The 20,396-nt window shown below is 52.7% G+C and overlaps 7 protein-coding genes across 7 annotated transcripts; 3 read left to right on the forward strand and 4 right to left on the reverse strand.

The window, feature by feature from the left end:
* Positions 1-35: 35 nt before the first annotated feature.
* On the reverse strand, positions 36-1,732 carry PpBr36_09222 (uncharacterized protein; the record flags this gene model as incomplete). Its single annotated transcript, XM_029896344.1, has 4 exons — positions 36-470; positions 552-1,261; positions 1,392-1,502; positions 1,588-1,732. The coding sequence occupies 4 exons, from the start codon at positions 1,730-1,732 to the stop codon at positions 36-38; spliced, it is 1,401 nt and encodes a 466-aa protein (XP_029744660.1).
* A 1,001-nt stretch (positions 1,733-2,733) lies between these two features.
* Positions 2,734-3,089, forward strand: PpBr36_09223 (uncharacterized protein; the record flags this gene model as incomplete). The annotated part of the gene is made up of 2 exons (XM_029896345.1): positions 2,734-2,920; positions 3,031-3,089. 2 exons carry the CDS (start codon positions 2,734-2,736, stop codon positions 3,087-3,089), a joined length of 246 nt encoding a protein of 81 aa, XP_029744972.1.
* Positions 3,090-3,575: 486 nt separating this feature from the next.
* On the reverse strand, positions 3,576-11,927 carry PpBr36_09224 (uncharacterized protein; the record flags this gene model as incomplete). The annotated part of the gene is made up of 5 exons (XM_029896346.1): positions 3,576-3,608; positions 3,692-4,659; positions 4,736-8,720; positions 8,796-9,196; positions 9,287-11,927. The coding sequence occupies 5 exons, from the start codon at positions 11,925-11,927 to the stop codon at positions 3,576-3,578; spliced, it is 8,028 nt and encodes a 2,675-aa protein (XP_029744662.1).
* Positions 11,928-12,992: 1,065 nt separating this feature from the next.
* On the reverse strand, positions 12,993-13,756 carry PpBr36_09225 (uncharacterized protein; the record flags this gene model as incomplete). The annotated part of the gene is made up of 4 exons (XM_029896347.1): positions 12,993-13,100; positions 13,179-13,438; positions 13,624-13,650; positions 13,735-13,756. The coding sequence occupies 4 exons, from the start codon at positions 13,754-13,756 to the stop codon at positions 12,993-12,995; spliced, it is 417 nt and encodes a 138-aa protein (XP_029744661.1).
* A 1,325-nt stretch (positions 13,757-15,081) lies between these two features.
* On the reverse strand, positions 15,082-16,024 carry PpBr36_09226 (uncharacterized protein; the record flags this gene model as incomplete). The annotated part of the gene is made up of 4 exons (XM_029896348.1): positions 15,082-15,118; positions 15,179-15,549; positions 15,619-15,783; positions 15,839-16,024. The coding sequence occupies 4 exons, from the start codon at positions 16,022-16,024 to the stop codon at positions 15,082-15,084; spliced, it is 759 nt and encodes a 252-aa protein (XP_029744521.1).
* Positions 16,025-16,428: 404 nt separating this feature from the next.
* PpBr36_09227 (uncharacterized protein) lies at positions 16,429-17,831 on the forward strand (the record flags this gene model as incomplete). Its single annotated transcript, XM_029896349.1, has 2 exons — positions 16,429-16,895; positions 17,039-17,831. The coding sequence occupies 2 exons, from the start codon at positions 16,429-16,431 to the stop codon at positions 17,829-17,831; spliced, it is 1,260 nt and encodes a 419-aa protein (XP_029744663.1).
* A 780-nt stretch (positions 17,832-18,611) lies between these two features.
* PpBr36_09228 (uncharacterized protein) lies at positions 18,612-20,396 on the forward strand (the record flags this gene model as incomplete). Its single annotated transcript, XM_029896350.1, has 2 exons — positions 18,612-19,296; positions 19,396-20,396. 2 exons carry the CDS (start codon positions 18,612-18,614, stop codon positions 20,394-20,396), a joined length of 1,686 nt encoding a protein of 561 aa, XP_029744475.1.

The following is a 20,396-nucleotide window of genomic DNA, read 5'->3' on the forward strand; positions in this document are numbered from 1 at the left end:
AACTGCTATGGGAAAGCCTCTCCGGGATTCCTAGTTTATTGAGTCTTCTTGGTAACGGTGGCCTTGCCAGTCGGCGCGCTAAACATGAAAACCAAGCAGAAGGCCAACCATCCTGTGACGGTGGCGCCGATACCCGTGATCCAGGGCCATGCGCCCGAGATGACAAAAGAGCGTGGCCACTCGTCGTGGGCCATGTGGCGGACCGAGACCTGGTCCTTGGCGTCGATGTAGGTGAGGAATGGTCTCTTGTAGTTAACACGGAAGTGGAAGATGCCGTGCTGGTCAGGCAGCGTAAAAGACACACTGTACTTGGTAGCATCGCTTTCAGTAGACGTCGCAGGCTTGAGGCCCAAACGGTGGAAGGGCGACAGCATGGTAAACTCCAGCTGAATCTCGTCGCCATCGGGAACAGTAAACGGCCCCCAGGACTGAGTCTCGGGCTTGTACTCTGAAAGAGAGATGGTGTAGGTCTACGAGTCCAGGCTGGTCAGTATATACAAAAGCCACCAAGATTTGACAAATTTGAACAACAGCATAAAACGCCAGCTTACCACATCGTTCTTGACCCGGTAGATAGCCGGGTTCGAAACGTTGCTTGCGCCCGCCTCGTTCAGGTGGTGCTCCACAGAGTTGACGCGCAGGACACCGTACTCCTGGAAGGTCCAGCCACTCAACTTCTTGGCAAACTCACGGTTGTAAGTCGGGACCTTCTTGTTTGAGTTAGACGGCTTGACCTCGGCATCAAACCATTGGTCCTGCAGCATCTCGGCAGACCCAACAACAGCCACGCGGGCAGAGTTTCGCGGCTGCACAGCGCTGACTAGGCTCAACTGCTCGCCGGCAGCAAACAGGTCATCGACGACTTCAGATTGCTCCTTGGGATCATAGCTGTACGCGGTCCGAGGGGCGCGGAGGACAGGGTTCAAGAGGGGGTTCTGACCAAGGGTCTGTCCAATGGCTCGCGGAACAGCAAGTAGCTGGCTGGTATCCTTTTCGCTGCCAAAGATGTCCCTGTGGAAGTCACGAGCCGGCTTGGGCTTGACAAGGATGACATCGTGTTTCTCAGCGGCCGAGATCTGGTCGTAGTTGAAATGGTCGACCACAAGGCCGGTGCGATCGGCAGGCAGCTGGATGTCGAGCTCGTGGAGAAGCGAGACGATTGATGTGGGCACGGCGATGTCGGAAGAAAGAGCCAACATGACGTTGCCCTCATCCTTGACGAACTGGAGGAGTAGCGCGGGAGTCAAGTTGGGGCCAAGACCTGTGTCGGGGTCAAAGGTGTGTAACGTCAGTCGTAGGTCCAAATTGGTGTTTTGTACCTGGCCACCACCCCGCCATTATATTGCCCTCGCAAAGATGTAATCGGGTGCGGAAGACTAGAATGCACATACCCTTTGACTTCGTGGGGAATATGACGACATGGTCGTAAACCCGCTCTCCCAAGTGGGAAAGCTTGAGAGAGTCGCTTTTGGGTGTGCTGTATGTTATTCTGAAGCCTCTGCCTGCAACGAGGGAAACTTCATGTCAGCTACTTATGCCATGTTTCTTCCCATGAGCTGCTGCGCTGGTATTTTTTTCAAGACATACTCTGCAGATCTCCCATGAACTTGGAGTATTTTTCCTTTTCTGCGACATCTTCAAATATCACCAGTAGCCTGTCGCCGCTGGAGCTCACAGCACTGACAGTGGCGGCCAGCAGCAGGAAGAGCAGTGAGAGGATTGGCTTGAACATGGTAAGTCCAAGATGCGAAAAAACAGATGAAGAAGAAAAGCAAGAAGATGACGAAGAGGACGGGTATCAAGAGGAAAGGTGGCTGGCGTAAGAAATCGCCCCGATGTTCTCCAATGCTTGCATGGATTCACCTACTCCGGGGGTTTTGCGGGCTTGAATTGCAGCGCGGTTCAGTTAGTTGTTCGCGCACCGTCATGGAGCTTGAGGAGCTCCCGTTCACTTTGGCAACGTAAACCTTTGCCAAGACTTTTGATGAGGTACAGGGAGCAGGGGTTGAGGTACGAACCACCATGGTGACAAAGCTAGCTGCTGCACGTCTGTGGAAACATCCAATGACTTTGATGTACATTTACATGAATTTCCCGCACAATTGCTTGTAGCAGATTATATCTACAGATTACAGAGAGGACTCTAATAATCTTGCATATTCAAATATAAAAGTATCGATATCACCAGTGGTACTTTGGTCGTTTAGAAAGATGCCGGAAAAGACATACCGTCCTCACACCAGCTTCAATCAATCTTGTCACTCACTGGAAGCTCAGGTACCATGGTGACAAATGGCCCCACTACCAACCTCAAACGCAGGGGTCCGTTGAGCTTTCCAGCCAATCAGCACGCCCAATTATCCCGACAGATTTTCCGGTCTTCACACTCACAGTGAGTAGGGTGACGACCGACCTCTGGGACTGCAGCTCCGACTCCATCGATGAATGATTGACTGCTTGATTGCACCCGGCCGAACCACCACCCAGGTCCGACAGCTTGCGGCATAACCCACGCGAACGCGCCTTTGGACGTCGGTGAGTACAATTGACAAACACCTACACCAATCAAAAAAGAAGAGAACCTGCTCCAACAAACGCGACACCAACTGCACACTCCCAAAAACGTATCCGAAAGCGTTCCTCCCGCAAAATTAACATCAGCCGTCGTCCAGAGCCAAGCAACACCCAAAATCTCCAAAAACCCTCCTCGAGACGCCATCCCCCCGGTTCACCATGTCGTCCTCGCCTCGCTTCTGGGCCGGGCCCCTCAGGTACTGCCGCTGGGCGGCCCGCGAGAGGCCGGCGTACTTTTGGTCCGTCGTCATTGGCTCCATGGGTCCCGTCACCCTCCTCGTCGTCCCGCCCATCAGGTACCGCCTGGGAGACGTCGACGCCCCGGAGATCCCAATGACATACCCGAGTGCGTAACCAGTGTTTCCCCTCCTTCCCGTTTGGTGCTCTTTGTTCTGGGCCCGCTCCGCATCATACAAAAAGAGTCCGCCAGCATACTAAAACAAATCACACATATAGTCCCCAGGGGCCCCAGGAAGAAGTTGACTGGCTACGATGATGACACCGAAACTGCATGAAGGGAAGCGAGAGAGACTAGAGGGGGAGGAATTATCAAACAGTGCCGCCAGAAGCACAATCAACCAATATTGTCGTCTTTACCATGGTGCTGAGTAGGGCAGTGACCTTGAAGCGACGCCCTTCAACCATGTTGGGCTAACTTCTTCATTGTACAATTGTACATAAGTACGGCAGGCGTTTGGGGAATCTTAGAACGGCAAATGCAAAAAGAGAGAATCAGAATCGACTGCAGCAGCCCCCATCTTCTGCGCGCGCAAGACGCCAGATGCATGTGTATTCGTTGGAACGCTAGCCAAATATGCTTTTCTATGCCCTCCTTATATATCCCTCTCTCACTCAAGACAATGCAAAAATTCAGCATCAAGTTTGATCTTTTAAAAAAACCAGGGGGGTCTAATCAAGTATTGAACAAGCCCCAAATGCCGAGGCCACTCGATTGATGGGATCATCGACGTGTTCCGCCACCATTCCCTAGGTTGCCGTCTCTAGCGCTCTCGTTGCACCAAGTTCCATTCGTACTAGAAACATGGTCTTGTCAGCCACAGACCCAAAACTGTTTCTCTAGGACCAAGGAGTTATAGATTCCTAGGGATAAACTTACAACTCTACCATCTTCGTCTCCAGTATAAACAACCTGAGGCATGGGGGCGATGCAAGTGATGGCCGCCTCAACATTGGCGCCAGTCTCCGACTTGGTATCGATATGATCCAGCCTGCGCAGGAACTCTAGCTCCCACTTCCCTGTCTTGGCACTCACGACTCTGCGCCAGATATTCACCTTGCCGCGCCGATGACCAGTAAAGACGAGCTGGTTCTCGAGCCATTCGTTCCCGCCGCTGCCTTCGTAGAATGCGCAAGAGTGCACGTAATCGTCCCTGACGTTGCTCGTATTGGTGCCGCAGACATTCTGATCGAGTAAAAGGTCTCCATTGACCGAGAAGAGCATCACGTTGGTCCCAGAGCACAGCATGATCTCTCCCGAGACGTCGTTGACCCGGGCGCACTCGACGGGACGCCGACCATAATGCTTCAGCTTTCTGATGAACTCCAGCCGGTTGAGGTCCCAGAGGAACGCCTCGCCGTCTCTACCGACAGTAACCAGCGTACTGAAGCTCTTGGAAACGGCCAGAGTGGTGACGGGCGTTTTGTGTCCAAACATGGACGACCGAGGCAGTAGCTCGACCGGCTTTCCAGGGCTCGTCTGAATTGTGAAGGCCGAGATGACGCCATCCTCGCCAGCCGTTATGAGGGTCTTGGAGTCGGCAAAGGCAACACAAGAAATCTGCCCGATATGCAGGTTTTCGAATATTCCAGCCAGCTTTGCGTTTTTATCTTTAGCCTTCTTTTTCTTGGATGAGCTTGAGGACTCTTCTTTGCCTCTGCGGTGGGGGATAGGAATAATAGTCACCTTTCTGTTGTCACTAAAATAAAACCGCACGCTGTTGTCTGCGTATCCCCACTCGAGGAACTTGTCATAGTGCGGGGGTAGGTTCACTCGGAACGGCGACGCGCAAAGGAGACGGTCTAACTTGGGCGCATATATGAGTGAGGCTACTCTCTCGTGACTCTCTGGAACAGACAGGAAAAAAGCTTGAGTTAGCACTTGGAAAAGCCGAGACCTCTGGGAGACGGCAGTCGAGCTTACCAAGAAGCGGGTAGGGTAGTTTCGTCAATGCGAAGATGCTAGTGTCAAGCCTCTTGACCTGGCAATGGACGTTTTCCCTTGACGGATGCGGTTTGCTGAAGATCTGGTGCGGCGTTTGCCCAAAGTTGTGAATGATGCTAGTAATAACCTTCCTTTCCTGAGGGTCCTCGATACCATCTAGGTCAATAGCACCGTGATAAGACATGTTGTGGAAGACGTTCAGGTTCTCCACTGCTGCTTCGCCTCGTTGCTGGTACCCAAAAATCAGGTCGACCCAGCGGTGCAACTGTTGGCTGACGTATGGGCTTTCCAAGGCCTCACGGTGACGTGCAATGAATATTCTCGGGTCACCCTTGGCCCACGGCGGTAGAATCACGTCATTGACCCTGCTACCATCCTGACGCATGCCAAAGTCGTACCCGTTGATGTTGGTCAAAAATTCAGGTAGACAGAAGAACTCCGGGATCAGTTCGCGGACGTCTGAGCCATTGTCTTGCGATGCAGACTTCCATGCACCCGCCACGGAGTAAAAGAGCCGGTCCGGGTGGTCAAAGTGGCCGCCTTGCAGAAGCAGGTAAGAGTCGACGAACGGCGGCAGCCTTATCAAGTAGGAAGCAACAGCCATGGCGGATGAGTAATGCGTGCCGTAGTGGAACGGGGGCAGCTCCAGCTCAGCCAGACCGTTGTATCGTTCACGGAAGTCAGACTGGCGACTAAGCGTCTGAGCTCCCATGGGCTTTGACAGGTCGCGGAAGGTGGCCGGGTCGTTCAAATCCAGCTCTTCGCTGGTGTAATCGGCCAATACCCAGGGAAACACTGGATACTGAGTAAGATCGTTAAAAGTCCGGCCTGCCATCGTGTTGACAAGCATGAGATAGTGGAAGTTGGATATCTCTCCCTTCTGCCACCGCTTCATGATAGGGTTCCAGGGCGAAGAGTTGAAGATGCTGCCAAACTTGGATCCAAAGGTCTGGGGTGCTTCTTCATATACCCTGAGAGCCTCAAGTCGCCAAGCATCCTCCGGGTTGGGTAGCGAGTTCGGTCCGGTCGTATGCGGCGCTTTTTGGAGCAGCTTGCCGTGGATCTCGTCCCTGATGGTTGGGTTAATAGCTGTGAGCAGGTAACTACGCCCATCGCGGAAGAATATCTCAATAGCAACGTCACGGAACAGGAACCGACGCTTCGAGATGCTAATCACATCCGACCATCTCCAGTGCCGAGATTCCTGCTCGCTCCGCTTTCTGGTTTGTCGCTTGTCTGGTGCTTTGTCCTGCGTGATAATCTGCGAGAACGGATCACGCTCTTCAGGAGGCGCAAGCCAAACGTTTACGATCTCGCCATCGGCTCGCTGGAAAATGTTGTCCATCAGGTACAGAGCATCTTTGCCGATAAGTAAAATACCCTCACAGGCATCAAGCCCAATGATGCGCGAGATGTTGTAGACGCTGCGCACTTGGTCGCCATGCTCAAGGCGACGCATGACCTTGCGTTGCTTGTCTTCGAAATCGTCATCTGGTTCCGGGTTCTCTATAACTTCAAAGTCATCCTCCGGCCCCAGAACTTTGGACGGGTCTGCGTCATCCTCTGGAATTGCATCCGGTTCCGTGGAAAAGTCAAAGTCCTTAGCCCTGTTAGGTCCATTTGCTGGATCCTGCGGATGAGGCGTCGAGCCGATGCCCCCGGTTGACGGCGGGTGAACAACCAGATTCACATCAGTGTTCACTTTAAGGCCGGGCGTTGGACTTTGTGCTATGTTTGGTTGGGGACCCGATCCGGTATTCCTCCGCTGCTTGGTTTGGTATTCCAGCTGTTGGGGAGCATAGTCTGGCAAGATCCTTAGGCGCATACGATTTCGACCTTCTGTCCGATCGAGCTTCCACTTTATTGTCGTCGGTTCGGCAAATACCGCGCCTGGGCGCCTGAGATCCCGGTCCATCTTGGCAAAGGCCGACGCGTGAAACGCAAGGTCGTCCTGTTGGTCCTGCATCAAGCGCTGGTGTCTGTGGTGCTCATTGAGATATATGCTCTTTGCCCAAGCACCATTGGACATGTCGTGTCGCAGGAGGACGTTGTCCCGTTCAAGGCCTTCGGCATGCCACTGCCGCAGCTTCTCCCGCCGCTTTGCGAGCCTTGAGCGTGCCGTGTCCATAGTACGCTGATTCTCAACCGCCACGTAGTCTTCCCAGGGCCGGGACAAGCCGCCAAAGAAGAGCAAATCGAGCGATGGGCGATGCTCATCGATCCACTTGACAAAGTTGCCATCGTCTACCTCGGTGAGTTTGCAGAAGTTTTTGACCAGCGGCTGCTGTTCGATAGTAGCGCATTGCCGTAGTATACTGGCAGACTCATCTGGCTTTTGCACCAGCATGATGCGCCATACACTGGCTGCAACAAGACGAATCTGCTCTCTGGAGTCGACAAGTTTCGCGTACAACTGATACCAAAGCAGCTTGATGTACTCATCCTCGCTCGACACCGAGCTGAGCAGTACGGTCTGCCAATAAAAGATATTCTTCATCACTGACAGAGCCTCGGCGTCTGACATTTGCGGGTCTCCCATCTCTGTCAACCTCAGCAGTGCCAACCTCAAGAAAGACTGACGAATGTTGTTTACGGGCTGGCTACAGAGTCGCACACTCTTCAGAGAGCTGACGTCCGGCCGTTGAAGGTATTCAAGCAGTGTCCCCGCAAAGTCCAGCATCATCTCGGCGCCGTTGAGAAACCATCCTTCAAAGATAGCCTCGACCATATGTCCTATGAAGCGAGACATATTGACGAGAATTTTGGGCTCGCAAAGTAGCTTCTGATCCTTTTGAAGCGTGCTATCGAGATGGGAGATGGTGCTGCGCAGGATGTACGACTCCAAGTACGCTTGATGTTCTTGGAAGCCAGGTGGTATCTTGGAAGACAGACCAAAGCCTTGGAATTCCTTTCGGGCAAAAATCTGATCCGCAAAGACCTTGACTACAAGATCCAGGAGCCCATCAAGAATCATGTTGAGCACCTTTCGGGTGACCACTTTCTGCTTGGGTGACATTATCGGATTGAAACGAGCGGAGCTCGGTAGCTGGGGCGACTTGGAGGAGGTAAGCAGAACGAAAGAGGATGCTTTGCGGAGGGGAGTGCCTTTTGCGGTCTGCAGGGGTGCCGCTGAAGGTCGATCAAGTAGACTTGCGGTTGTTGTCCTGACGATTGGCGCGGCACTGCCTGACCCGGACACCGGTCGAATGATCACATCGCCTCCCTCAAAGTTGAGTGCCGAGTCTTTGGAGTTGAGCTCCGTCTCTGGATTAACAGGATCGGTGCTGAGCAAGATGGGGTAGAGCGCCGAAAGAATCATTTTCACGTAGTCAGACCCCAGGCAAAAGTCTCTGAAGTCTGCTGACCTCGTGTGCAGGTCGGACAGAAACCGGATGACGATGTGAAGAACAGTTGCATGGGTGTTCACCCTCTCCTGGTCTGGCCGAAAGGTTTGCCTGGAAGCAAGTTCGTCTGCTAAAGCCATTGACCTGGCCCGTGTCCGCCCGCCCTCTTTGTCGTTTGTATCTGAAAGCTCGTGGACGTTCTGTGGCTGGCTCTTGGCTGTTCCGTCGGCCTCAAACGAGGCAACTGGCGAGTCCGGGTCGTCTTGGTATTTCATGACATCTCTTAGCCCATGCTGAAGCATTGACATGATTACGGGAAGGACGTCTGGCAGCCCAACGCGACCACTGCCAAACATTGTCAATAGTGTGGCAGCGTCGAAAGGTTTGCTGAAGTCTAACTGGGCCACGTCTTTGCCAAATAGAATAGCAAAGCATATCGGCCATAGTGTAGAAATATCCCACCAGTGTTTCAATCGGTGAGCCATTATCCAGAAACCTCCGGTCTTTGATCCGAACTTGGACGTATAACCCACACCGTGGGTCACTAAAAGACGTGCCAAGATCTTGGTGCTGAGGACTACCACCTGAGGGTCATCTTCACTAATGAGGCAGAGAAGCCACTTTGATTCAATGGTTAGCTATAGGTCTGGTAGCTGGTGTGCGACGCATGAATGCGCCGGGGTGGGTGGGCTCACCTTGTTTGTCACTGCACGGGCAAACTTTCTTATTTCTGCAAGACCTCCTTGGTCACAGAGTAGCCGGGCGTACATCTCCAGTATCTTTACACCGAGTTGTTTCTTGGTAAGGGTTTTGGGTGACACAAGTTCTCCCGTGAACCTCCGTTGACCAGTGCGAGTTGCTACGGGAACAAGGGGCGAGGCCGATCGGGCGGTCGCAGCCGGTAACGGTTTAGGGGTCCGAGGTTGTGAAGTAGGCGACGTATGGAATGCATACGTGACGAATAAAGCGAGTGATCGGTGAACCTCGATGCTTAGGTTGCATTTGGTCAAGCTTTCAAAGGCTGACATGAAGTGTGGCAGAGTTTCTTCCTGGATACTTTCGGCCTTCATGGCATCCAGAAGGCGCTTGACGATTCCTATGAATTTGTTGATTCTTGTCAGCAAGATCTGTCCTACTCACACATGGATGGACACGTGAGTCTGGAAGGCAATGGTTGAGGACATACGCATCCTTAACAACCTCCGGCTGTTGAACTGGTGGTATTTGCTCATGACAGCAAAGGTCACGAACTGTTTATAATACAGCTCCTGGGTGATGAGGGATGACTTTCGAAATGTGTTCAGGTCTATCAGGAGAACACGGTAGGCAAGCGGGTTGATGATGAATGAATCAACCGGGTCTGCATGCTTGTACCCAACAAAAGCAAGCACCAAGCTGAGGAGCTGGAAACTCGTTCGATCGCGCTCCTCGGCAGTCATCTTAAGACGCCAGTTTGGGTTATCAACACCACCGTAACCAAGCTTTGCACGAATGAGCATTGCCAGTATGGCATATCCATATCCGTTATCCCGCTCCATGGAGTCGCTGTTTCTCCAGCTCTTGTTGATGCACAGGAAGGTCAGCTCGACGATCCTGACCAGCTCCTCCGGCGTCGAGGCTCTTTCTATCAACTTGAGAACAACTGGTTTGAATCCAGCCGTCCGCCATAGGCTGTCATCAAAGTTTCGCGGCACTGCAAGCACGGGATCGCCGGAGAGGACTGACATGCCATGCGCGCGAACAAGAGCATCGTTGACACATGGAAGCGCTGTGTTGATTGCGACAGCCGTTCCACTCTTGGTGGTCACCGTCAGGAGGTTGTTGGCGGCAACCTTGGAAAGCGAGCGAAAGAGCCGTGATTCCAAAAATTGATCGTCTGTCCTGAACATAGCGGTCGGCATGCTGCCCAGCAAAACCTTGCTTTCGGGAAGGATCGTGCTGGCCCTGCCCCTAATTGCGCGCAAAATATCCGAGTTCTCATCCTTGCCTGGATGTAGGAGCTCGTTGCGCAAGCCCAAGGCAGCTGAGGCCTCATATGTCTGGAATCCACCAAGACAGTCCTGAAAGTTTCCCTCATAACGCGGACCAAGTCGGTGATGCACGGCCAAAAAGTCATCACTGAGTGTGTCCTCGAACAAATGGGCCGAGGCGAGCGACCAACGAGAGAATATCAGGCCGGGCCCAAGCTGCGTGGAAAGATCCCGCGGTGTACCGAGAAATGCTTGCACTGGGACGGTCTTGTTCGCGTTCGAGCTAAACGACGCAAAGCTTTCGGTGCTGGCGTTGGAAAGAGGCGGTGGGGACGGGTAAGAAGCCCGGATCTGTTCAACAAACTCGCCGTTCACGTATAGCGCCGCTTTGCTCGCCGACATAGTCTTGGGCCGCTTGTGAACGAGGCCAATGTGATACCACTGGCCCGGCTTGAACGTATAACCCTTAAATCTGACGCTAGGTCTTTGCGAAGTCACAGAGGTTTGCAAAATGAAGTTGTGCGTATCCTTCTCGAGATATGCAAGTAGGAAGCATGTCTGTGTGGCATCGAAAATGCCAAAGAGCGTTGTATGTGAGTTGGGGTCAAACTTGTCTATGCGCACCCAAGCAGTAAAAGTATATCCTGGAGACGACTGTGGCGGGAATGAGCGCCCGAGGTTGGGGAGCTCGATCGAGGCATGGCCATGTAGAGAAAGATCAAACTGTACAAAGTTGGGATTGTCGTACTTCTCGGTCATTTCCAGGCAGAATTCCGAGGCTGCAGGGTCACGGCTTGTGAGTAGGAACTGGGCATCTTCAAGATTGTTTACCCCGAGAGACATGAGTGATTTGCAGAGCGGGAGGATTTTCTCTCTTTCTCCTTCAGTAAGTGAAGATGAAGGATCAAAATACAGGTGCAAGAACCTGGACAGCACTCCCGTCGAGTGTAGAGCCGATAGGTTGAAAAAGGATGTCTTCACAACCGAAGTCAAGGTGCTCAAGACTAGGACGGATGCAAGGTTTGCCTTGGAGCCTTTTTCCCGCGGTATCGACTCCCAAAAGTCGACCACTGCCCTCAGGATCTCTGCGTTGTGAAGCACCGTCTTGACGCCAACTATGTCGTCAATTTTCCTTTGTATGGTCTCCGGAGCCACATGCTCCTCCACATCCTTGGGCTGCGCTTGGCTACTTCCAGTTGGGCCTGCACCGGTGGTTCCATTCTCGACCTTTGTGTCGTCACCTATTGCCGACGTGGTTGCATTCGCGCTCTCACCAACCCATAAACACAGTTCATGTATCCTCTGGTCATCGAGCGAGAAGGAGAGGAGCTTCCCGAACAACTGGCAGTTGGTCCATAGGTCGGCGTCACTCCCGCCAAGACCTATGCTTGCCAGTGCTTGCTCTAGAGCCTCCCAGCCGCCACCCTCAACCCGTTGTCTAAAGTATCGCCTATTTCCATGATGCTCCCGGAAAGAAGCCGAGAGGATCGCGAGGACGATGTGCAGGAGCTCGAACAAGGCCTTCTTCTCGTCCTCTGTCCGCACCTGCGGATTGTAAAAGCCCGAAAAGGCTCGGAGCACATCGAGAATGCGGTGGAAGCCCCGAAGATTTCTAAAGTTGTCCTGTGCTGGGGAAGGAGGGTTATTACTGGCGACGATCTGGTGAAGCTCCCGGGCGTATTTGACTATTTTATTTATTTCGGGGTACCCGCTGGGCGTCGCGCGGCTGTCTACAGCCTGGGAAAGCTGGTCGAACAAAGACTGAAGGACCTCGACTGCTTTCGTTATGGCGGGCGGGGTCGACGCCGAGGTCGAGGAACGGTACCGACTCGGGCGATCGATAGCCAAGGTGGCCATTGTGGAATGGTAGCTCTGTTAGAGCTTGGTTTCTTGGTGTGGTGGCCTTCTTCGCGCTAGATTCGTCACTGTGGTCGTTCTCGTTCGTGCCCTTGCGGTCTCGAGACCTGTCATGTCATCAGATGCTCGTTTCTCCAAGTTATCGCCAGCACCCTCTGAGGGTGCAGGTCGCGGCTGTCAAGACGGAGCATGGAAGCCTGGAGACGTGATGTCTGGCGAACAGGGCTATGATTGAACTATTGTGGAGCGTTGAGTTCGACCAAGTATGTTGAGATCGCCGTAACCTGCACTGCCTCCGGCGGGGTAGTCGGGTGGTTTTCCAACGCGGATCCGTGCCGGCGTTGGAAAATGTACGAATGGATGCTCAAGTGAAAAGGCGTGCCAAAGATCAAGTAGAATTAGTTACTTGGGTAAAGTGTGGCTCTTGGAACGCCGCTGCCTTGTCGGTTAAGGGTCCTCGAGGCTGGTGGTCAACGCGCGCATGCATGAAGTTGACCGACGTCAGCCTGGATCCTTGCCAGCTGCCAAGTCGTGGTGCATGCCTGTTGACGAGGGACTCGACTCAACCGCAAATAAATGTTGTGTCTTGTTGCGCTATTTGTATCACACACAAACACAGCTTGCCGCGGGAAAGGATTGCAACAGCTACGAGTCGCAAGACATTGACGAGAGTCAACAACGTCTTGTAGGAATTTGAGTAGGAAAGCAGATAAATTTTTCTTGCAAAAAAAAAAAAAAAAAAAAAAAAAAAAAACAAGGAGCTCCTTAGACGCGCGAGCCAACATTACCGTGGGTTTGTGTAAGCTCCAAATTGAGAAATGCTAGCCTTGGCTCACAAGCTCAAAACAGCTCCTGGCAGAATGCGCCAATTCATAGCAGGGAGAAGTTATGTGCTTGAATTGCTAAATTAATAGCGGCTAAAGAGAGAAAACTCATTCCCATCAAGGCCAAACGCCAAACAAATGCAAAGCCATTGAGTACAGGTTGCCCATTTCGTTGCACGCCCTAATCCGTCCCTTAAAACTCCAAACGTCCCTATTAACAAATCACATATCAAAGTCCTGATTAATGATGCCTAGATGCGGCCTTGGCGAACTCCTCCTGTTGTATCCGCTCCAGCTCCTCAAGACTGAGTCCACTTTGCTCGAATTTGTTGGCCTTCTTCTCCCGTCCCTATTGGAAGCGATCGGTTTAGGTTAACAAAACTCTTCAAGTGGCAGCACAAATCACCAAGACACCAGGCGGACAAACCTTTTGGACTTCCTTGTGCTCTGCTGCTGCCTCGAGCACTGCCGGCACATACTCCGAGAAGCCCAGGACTTCGAGCGCCTTGGTAATGTGGTCACATGCGATTGTCTTCTTGGCCTCCTTATCCGATATCTCATTTGCCTCAGACGAGATGAGAGTGATGAACTCTACGCAGCATTCTATCAGAAGATCCCTGGCCTCTTTGGAATAGGTAATGCCGTCGCTTTGGGGCAGAATCTCGCTAACAATTTTTTGGACCGTCGCTAAATTTGAGAAAGTGGTAAGTAGTCTTTCTCAAACGTGGAACCGACAGCCCAGGATCATGCTTTGAAAATTAATCTTCCAGCAGCCCTGGCGGTGCTTTGCTTCCTCGCAGCTTCTTTGTTCCCTTATCAGGGGAGCTTGTGCCCATGCAGCGACATAGGAAAAGCCGTTCTGGAGGGCTCACCTTTTGGAAGCGACAAATCGTCATTCGCTGAGATGCGGATTAGCTTCTGCAAATCTAAAAAAAAAAAAAGCCCCAAATAATCTCTCAAGCATCACGGGGTTTTAAGCATACCGCCAAACTCGTTGTCAGACATGGTGATAACTTCGTCAGGTCACGTGCTTCGGCTCTTATGTGCTGGGTGGCTTGAGGTTCGTCGCGTCCTCCAGTTCGATGTGCTGGAGAGCGAGATGTTGAGTTGCCAAAGATGATTTGACCAAAGGGCAGTAATAATTAGACAAAAGCTGACTGCCAAGTGAAAATGTGTAAAGAAGTGTGATTGTGTCGCAAAGGTTGACGGTGCCAGTCCCGTCGTGGCTCAAATTGACCTGCCCGCCCGAGAGCGCGCGCGCCCGAATTGAAGGGGCGCGGGGCAGGTTCACTTATAAAATCCCCAAGCCACGGAGCGCGAGGGCGAACCCATGTACACGCTGTTCTTATCGATAGATAGCTAGCTCCAGAGCCCCACTTTCCTTTCGATGCTCACCCATTTTTCTTCAAGTATTTTTTTTTTTTCTCCCTCCCGAGCTCTGTTCTTCCTCCTGCATTTCTTCATGTTCAAAATATTTGCCGCGCTTTCTTTACCACAGCAAAGCGTGAAGAACGACGCTCAACAGACGGGATGACCTAGCACTATCTATAGATGCTTCCATAGACATATGGCAGTCATTTGGCACGGAATCCTCTCATCACAGTGTCATGGGCTTAAGTGGTATGTTACTTTCCTTGCTCTCCCTTCGTTCAGGCTCCCCTCTCTACCCCAGGCCAACATGATGAATTGTTTCTGTCGCCCCAGTCTTACCTATACATGGTGATCGACAACGTCTTTCCAAACGGACACACTGATCTCAAGCCTGTCCTGAATCATTTCTTCGTTTCTCATCAAGTATGGAAATACTTGGGCTAACATTTGCCATATAGTAGGTTTTTCCGCTGTTCTTTTGTGGTCGATGGCTTTCAACCTTCAGGATCTTTGGGATCCCTTTCGCTATGATGCTCTTCATATTGTACAATTCCAATTCCGAATCTCAACATTATGAGCGACAACATCAGTCCTGAGCGATTACAGGCACAGCTTTGGGTCAATCACAGAACTACCGATCCCATGATTGCCATGGCTAACGTGCCAGTATCATCAGGCGATCAAGTGATCTTACTAGGGCTTCCGACGCCCCAGATGAATGAATGGTAGGGACTTGTTTTCTTGGATATTGAAAGTCAATTCACACAGCACCACAACGAGCCGATGATGCAAAAAATATTCCATGCTAATCCTGAATTATCATGTGGATACGCAATATGCTTTTCATCTTTCAACTGAGGCTCATTTCCTGAATACATTTACATTCCAAAACATAGCTCATTACGACGGATGCTAATGAATCTTATTCAGCCACAGATACCCCAGTGCAGTTGATGTTTTCAATCACGGTAAGGCGCGCAGGTCTCGGAATCCCAACTGTTGTCGTGTCAGCAGATGAATGTGGTTGGGCGAGCTAGTGCTCTTTGGACCACTCACGTTGCGTATTTTCCGCTTAGTTCAGGCTTTGCCTCTAAGACAAGTCGGGCCATGACCTGTGCTGGCCACTCAGGCTTGTTGAGACGGCCCTGTTCAAACGCTGTTTGAAAGCCTGCATAGTCCTTGTCTGCCATGACACCCTTTCCGGACTCGCGGATGAGTTTTTGCATATCGGTATCAACGCGACCAGGTCCCACCGAGACGGAGACAATGTCTGGCTCCTCAACTGAGACATGTTGGCATAATGAGTGCAGCGCGGCTTTGGAAGATCCGTATGCGCCCCATGAAGAGTAACCCTTCAAGGCAGCTCCCGACGAAGTGAAGACAATGCGGCCCTTGGTCTCACGAAGATGGGGGATGGCGTCTTTGATCTTTTCGATAGGACCGAGTGGTCAGATTCCCGCATAATACCCCGGAAAATTCAGACATGGGAGACCTACCAGGGAGAGACAACTGAACAAATTAGTGTTGTATGCCTGCACCCATTCGTCGAGTTTTGCGTTTTCAAGGCGGCCTAGAGGCTCCAAGGTACCATGGTTCAATACAAGTCCATCCAGCTTTCCAAATGTCTTGACTGCAGCTTCAGTGATAAGGGAGGTTGCAGGCTGTGATATGTCAGTGAAGGCAAAATGACGCATCTTTTGGCCGTCGTGGGCGTACCTCTTTTGTTCCCAGATCTGCCTTGCAAAATGCAACCTGATTGGGATATTGGTCTTTGAGCTTCAGAATATTGTCTTCGGTTCTTGCAACCAGAACTACTTTGTGGCTGGCCTGTAGGAGATACTGGGCCACTGCCAATCCAATGCCCCGGCTAGCACCGGTAACAATAACAACTTTTGATGCCATCTCAGCTTGCTTCTATTTGGCGTCTCTGGTGTCTGTGGCCGTGCTCGTTAATAGCAATGGTACCTGTCGCGTCTGGAAGCGGTGGTTAGGTACAGCTCGAGAATTTTTGTAGATGGAAGTGGGATGGATGAACGAATGATGGTGGACCCCGGAGGTACTTTGTCCCTGGTCATTTGAAGCTCTCGAGGTGGGGCACATTCAAATAGGCATCTATCTACTCATGAGATGTTGAGTGATATCATTGGTGGATTCACCATTACAATCATTCGATAATCTTGGGGTGCGCAACTTCTCCCATTTATCTTCGCATCCGTCGCCTGAACCAACTCGTTTTGATCATGTAGCATTGCATCTTGATAGAGATCATTTCAGTCGATACATAGATTCGGCCTATATTGAATGCCATGGCGACGGTCATAGTAGGTTCAGGAATCATTGGCGTGGCCACCGCGTTCTACCTATCCCAGTCAGAAGCTCCCAGCTCGATCCATCTGGTAGACAATTCCGATGTACTGTTCTCATCAGCATCGGGATTTGCCGGGGGTTTCCTGGCCAAGGACTGGTTCAGTGGCGCGATGCTCCGTCTGGCCCAGCTGAGTTTCCAGGAGCATCAAAGGCTAGCCCGTGAGCAAGGAGGTCCTGAGAAATGGGGATACCGGACTGGCACTGCTTTCTCTTATATCCCGGCCCCGGAAACATCAGACTCCGCCAAGACCATCTCTGGCGACTGGCTTCGACAGGGGACCAGTCGGTCCGAGGAGGCAGCAAACTCGGACGAGCCTGCGCAAGTTGAGGAGCGAGCGCCGGCTTGGCTGCGGAGGTACAATGGTGACAGTATTGACTGCCTCAGCGTGGATACAGTGGCCCAGGTGTAGGTTGCGCCGTCCCGAGTACATCTGTTGTGTTTTTATTTTATTTTTATTTTTATTCTTATTCTTATTGTTGTCAACTTTTCTTGCGAAGCTACAAGACGGCTCGAGCTAGACTAAGCAAAACATTTGCCATATGACACAGCGATCCTGCGGCACTTTGCCGTTTCCTACTGGGGCGATGTCTTGACTCTGGCGTCCACCTACATCAGCCAGCCACTGTGCTGTCGGTACATGCAGACAACCGTGGCGAGCTTGCCAGCGTACGGGTAGCCGATACCAAGTCGTCGTTGGAAACGGACATTCCGTGCACGAGGGTGGTTGTCGCAGCCGGTGCATGGTCACCCGAAGTCTTCAAGGCAATCTTTCCCGACTCACCGGTAGAGCGCATCCCAATATTCAGCCTTTCGGGGTACTCACTACTCTTGAAAACGTCTCACTGGGCGGCCAACACCGTAGATACCGGACTTCAACGATCACACGCAGTATATACGGCACGGATGGACGGTATGGCACCTGAGATGTTCTCATGGGGTGATGGGACTGTGTATATTGCCGGTCTTAACGACGCGGCCATGCCACTACCCAAAGTTGCGACCGACGCCAAGAAACAAATGCAGCCCGAGTCGGTGGCGAGGCTAAAGGACACTGCGAAGAAGTTAGTAAAGGGCGAGCTCGAGTTTACGCGGGAAGGTCTGTGCTTCCGGCCGGTCACGGATATCGGCACTCCTATAATCTCGAGGGTGCCGGACGAGATGCTTGGTAATGGCGTCACAACGAGGGGCGGAGGCCAAGGCGGCGTCTTTCTTGTTGCTGGGCATGGGCCGTGGGGGATCAACCTGAGCCTGGGGACGGGGAAAGTAGCCGCCGAGATGGTCATGGGCAGGGAAAGCAGCATTGGAGACTTGGATTTTTTTTCTCTGTCGAGGTTCGTCTGAAAGAAAAGAAGTTCGGAGACGAAAGTTGGGGAAAGGTCATGGTTATCCTCCGAGGTTCGCTGATAGCAAAGCTTCTCCAATAATGATGCAATTAAAAAGGACCCTTGAAGGCTGTTCAAGGAACATGACTCGAGCGACAATGGGGAGACATTGGGAGGTAGCTTTGTTAGATAGCCTGGGTGGAGATGGGTTCTCTAAACCCCGCACGCTGATATATGGGGTATATAAGTGCCAAGGCTGGTCAATAATACCGTATAGCAATGCCGCAAATCAGATAAGAGCTTTACGGGGCTTGAGTATTAATTATAAACAGATGCTTTATCGACTATGAGGAGCGTATTGCTATCGTAAAGCCTTAATCAAGGACACTGTCTCCTATCAAGAGTTCCACCAGCTCCCGGTTTGCAATGCGATGATATCACGACAACCCTTGAGATGTTGAGATGCAGTGCATGGTTACAGATTGGAGATATGGTATGAGGACCACGGGCTCGTCAGGAACACTGCTCACCGTCCCTTCCCGTCTGCCGATTTCGGCAGGGGACCCGACGGTCCGAACAAGGGCCATGACCCCCATCCAGCAATATGACGATTGTGCGGGGGACTATGGGGCATACAATTCAGCTTCAGCCTTTACAGGCAGACAAGCGAGCCGGGCAAGGACAGGGCCAGTAGTTTAAAAAGAGTCTCGAAGCACGCGTTTCCCTGCTACACCGGGTTCGCTCTTTCAGTCCCCACGCCCATTGATGCTATCGCCAGGCCACGCAAGCAGATCCCATCATGAAGACCACCCTCTTCTCCCTTGCCGTCGTGAGCTGCCAGCTCACCGGCGCCCTCGCGGGCCCCATTGATACTCCCTACAAGCCGGTTACGCTGGCCGACTATGGTACATTTTCGGGCCTCGTCGTGACGGAAACCTTCACGGGCAAGCCACTCCCGTCGCCGGTTGACGCCTGGCTCGGCATGGACTACGCGACGCAGCCCGTCGGTGACAAGCGCTTCCGCGCCGTCGACTGGCCGGCTCCTTTTGACGGGATCAAGCCCGCCACCGAATTCAAGAAGGCTTGCCCACAGGCCGTCACTGCGGTCCTGCCCAGCGAGGACCAAGCTGAAGACTGCCTGCAGTTTAACGTCTGGCGGACTCCGGGTGTTCCTTTGGACGAGAAGCTCCCCGTAATGGTCTGGTTCATGGGAGGAGCGTTCAATCGCGGCAACCAAAAGCTTTTCGACGGCGGGAGCTTCGTTGCCAACTCGCCCAGGCCCATGGTTTTTGTTTCTTTCCATCACCGCATCGGAGCCTTGGGGTTCCCGACTAGCGACCTTTTTGAAAGGCATGATGGCCTCAACCTGGGAGTCAGAGATTCGAGGCTACTCCTCGAGTTTGTGCAGAAGCACATCTCCAGCTTCGGAGGGGACCCCAACACGGTTACAATTGGAGGACTGAGTGCCGGTGCCCATGGTGTCGGTAAGTGGCATGCCTCCTGGGGAACAACGCATGGGTCCGAGAGACTAACAAGGCCGCAAAAAAAAAAAAAACCCAAAAAAAAAAAAAAAAACCACACAGGAATCCAACACGTCGGCAACCACAGCGATTCAGCAGGCAAACCCCTGTTCGCTCGCGTGTACTACATGTCCGGTTCTTCGACGGCCCGCGCCTTCCCAGGTGTCGACTATCCTTTGTATCAGAAGCAGTTCAGCGAGTTCCTCGAGCGGACTGGCTGCAACAGCACCGGAAACGATGATGAGGCCACAATCGCCTGCCTGCGTGCAGTACCTTGGGACGCCATTCGCGACGCCTCGGTGGGCATCTTCAACAAGTACGACAAGTCCATCACGTGGCCCTGGCAGCCAGTTCAGGGGGGTCCCCTTTTTGCCAAGCCAGGCTCTCAGTCCGGGATCGACGGCACCTTTTACCACGTGCCGGTCATCTCCTCGTCCACGACGGACGAGGGCAGGCGGTACATTCCAGGCAACCTGGAAACCGAAAAGGATTTCCTGGATTTTATGCACAATATCGCGCCGGCCTTGACCGAGGATGACATGAACATGATCTCCGACTTGTACCCGGACCCAGTGACGGATCCAAACTCGCCGTACCAAAACAGCATGAACAGCACACAGTTCAGCCGCCTCTCGGACGCGTGGAGCGACTACGCGTACATCTGCCCGTCGCAGGAAACCTCGTACCGCAGCGCCGTGGCGGGCCTCCCGGTCTGGAAGATGCGCTGGAACGCGGGCGACAACCTCCCCGCCTGGAGGGGTATCCAGCACGCCACGGACCCGGCCTACACCTGGGCCGAGCCCACGGTGGAGTTCCCGGAGCTGGGCAAGGCGCAGCATGCGTACATTGCGAGCTTTGCACTGACCGGCAACCCAAACACCTACCGCCTCGCCGGGTCGCCCGAGTGGCCAAACTACGAGCCCGAGGGTTATGGCATCGAGAGCGCGGCGCCGGATCAGCTGGTCATGAACCCCAGTGGACCGGAGATCGAGAAGGATGACGCCAGGCGTGCGGCGTGTTTGTTCTGGCGGGACCCTGAGAGGGCTCCGAGGCTGAACAAATGA

The sequence above is a fragment of the Pyricularia pennisetigena genome, assembly GCF_004337985.1.
Source record: "Pyricularia pennisetigena strain Br36 chromosome 7 map unlocalized Pyricularia_pennisetigena_Br36_Scf_8, whole genome shotgun sequence".
NCBI lineage: Eukaryota > Fungi > Ascomycota > Sordariomycetes > Magnaporthales > Pyriculariaceae > Pyricularia > Pyricularia pennisetigena.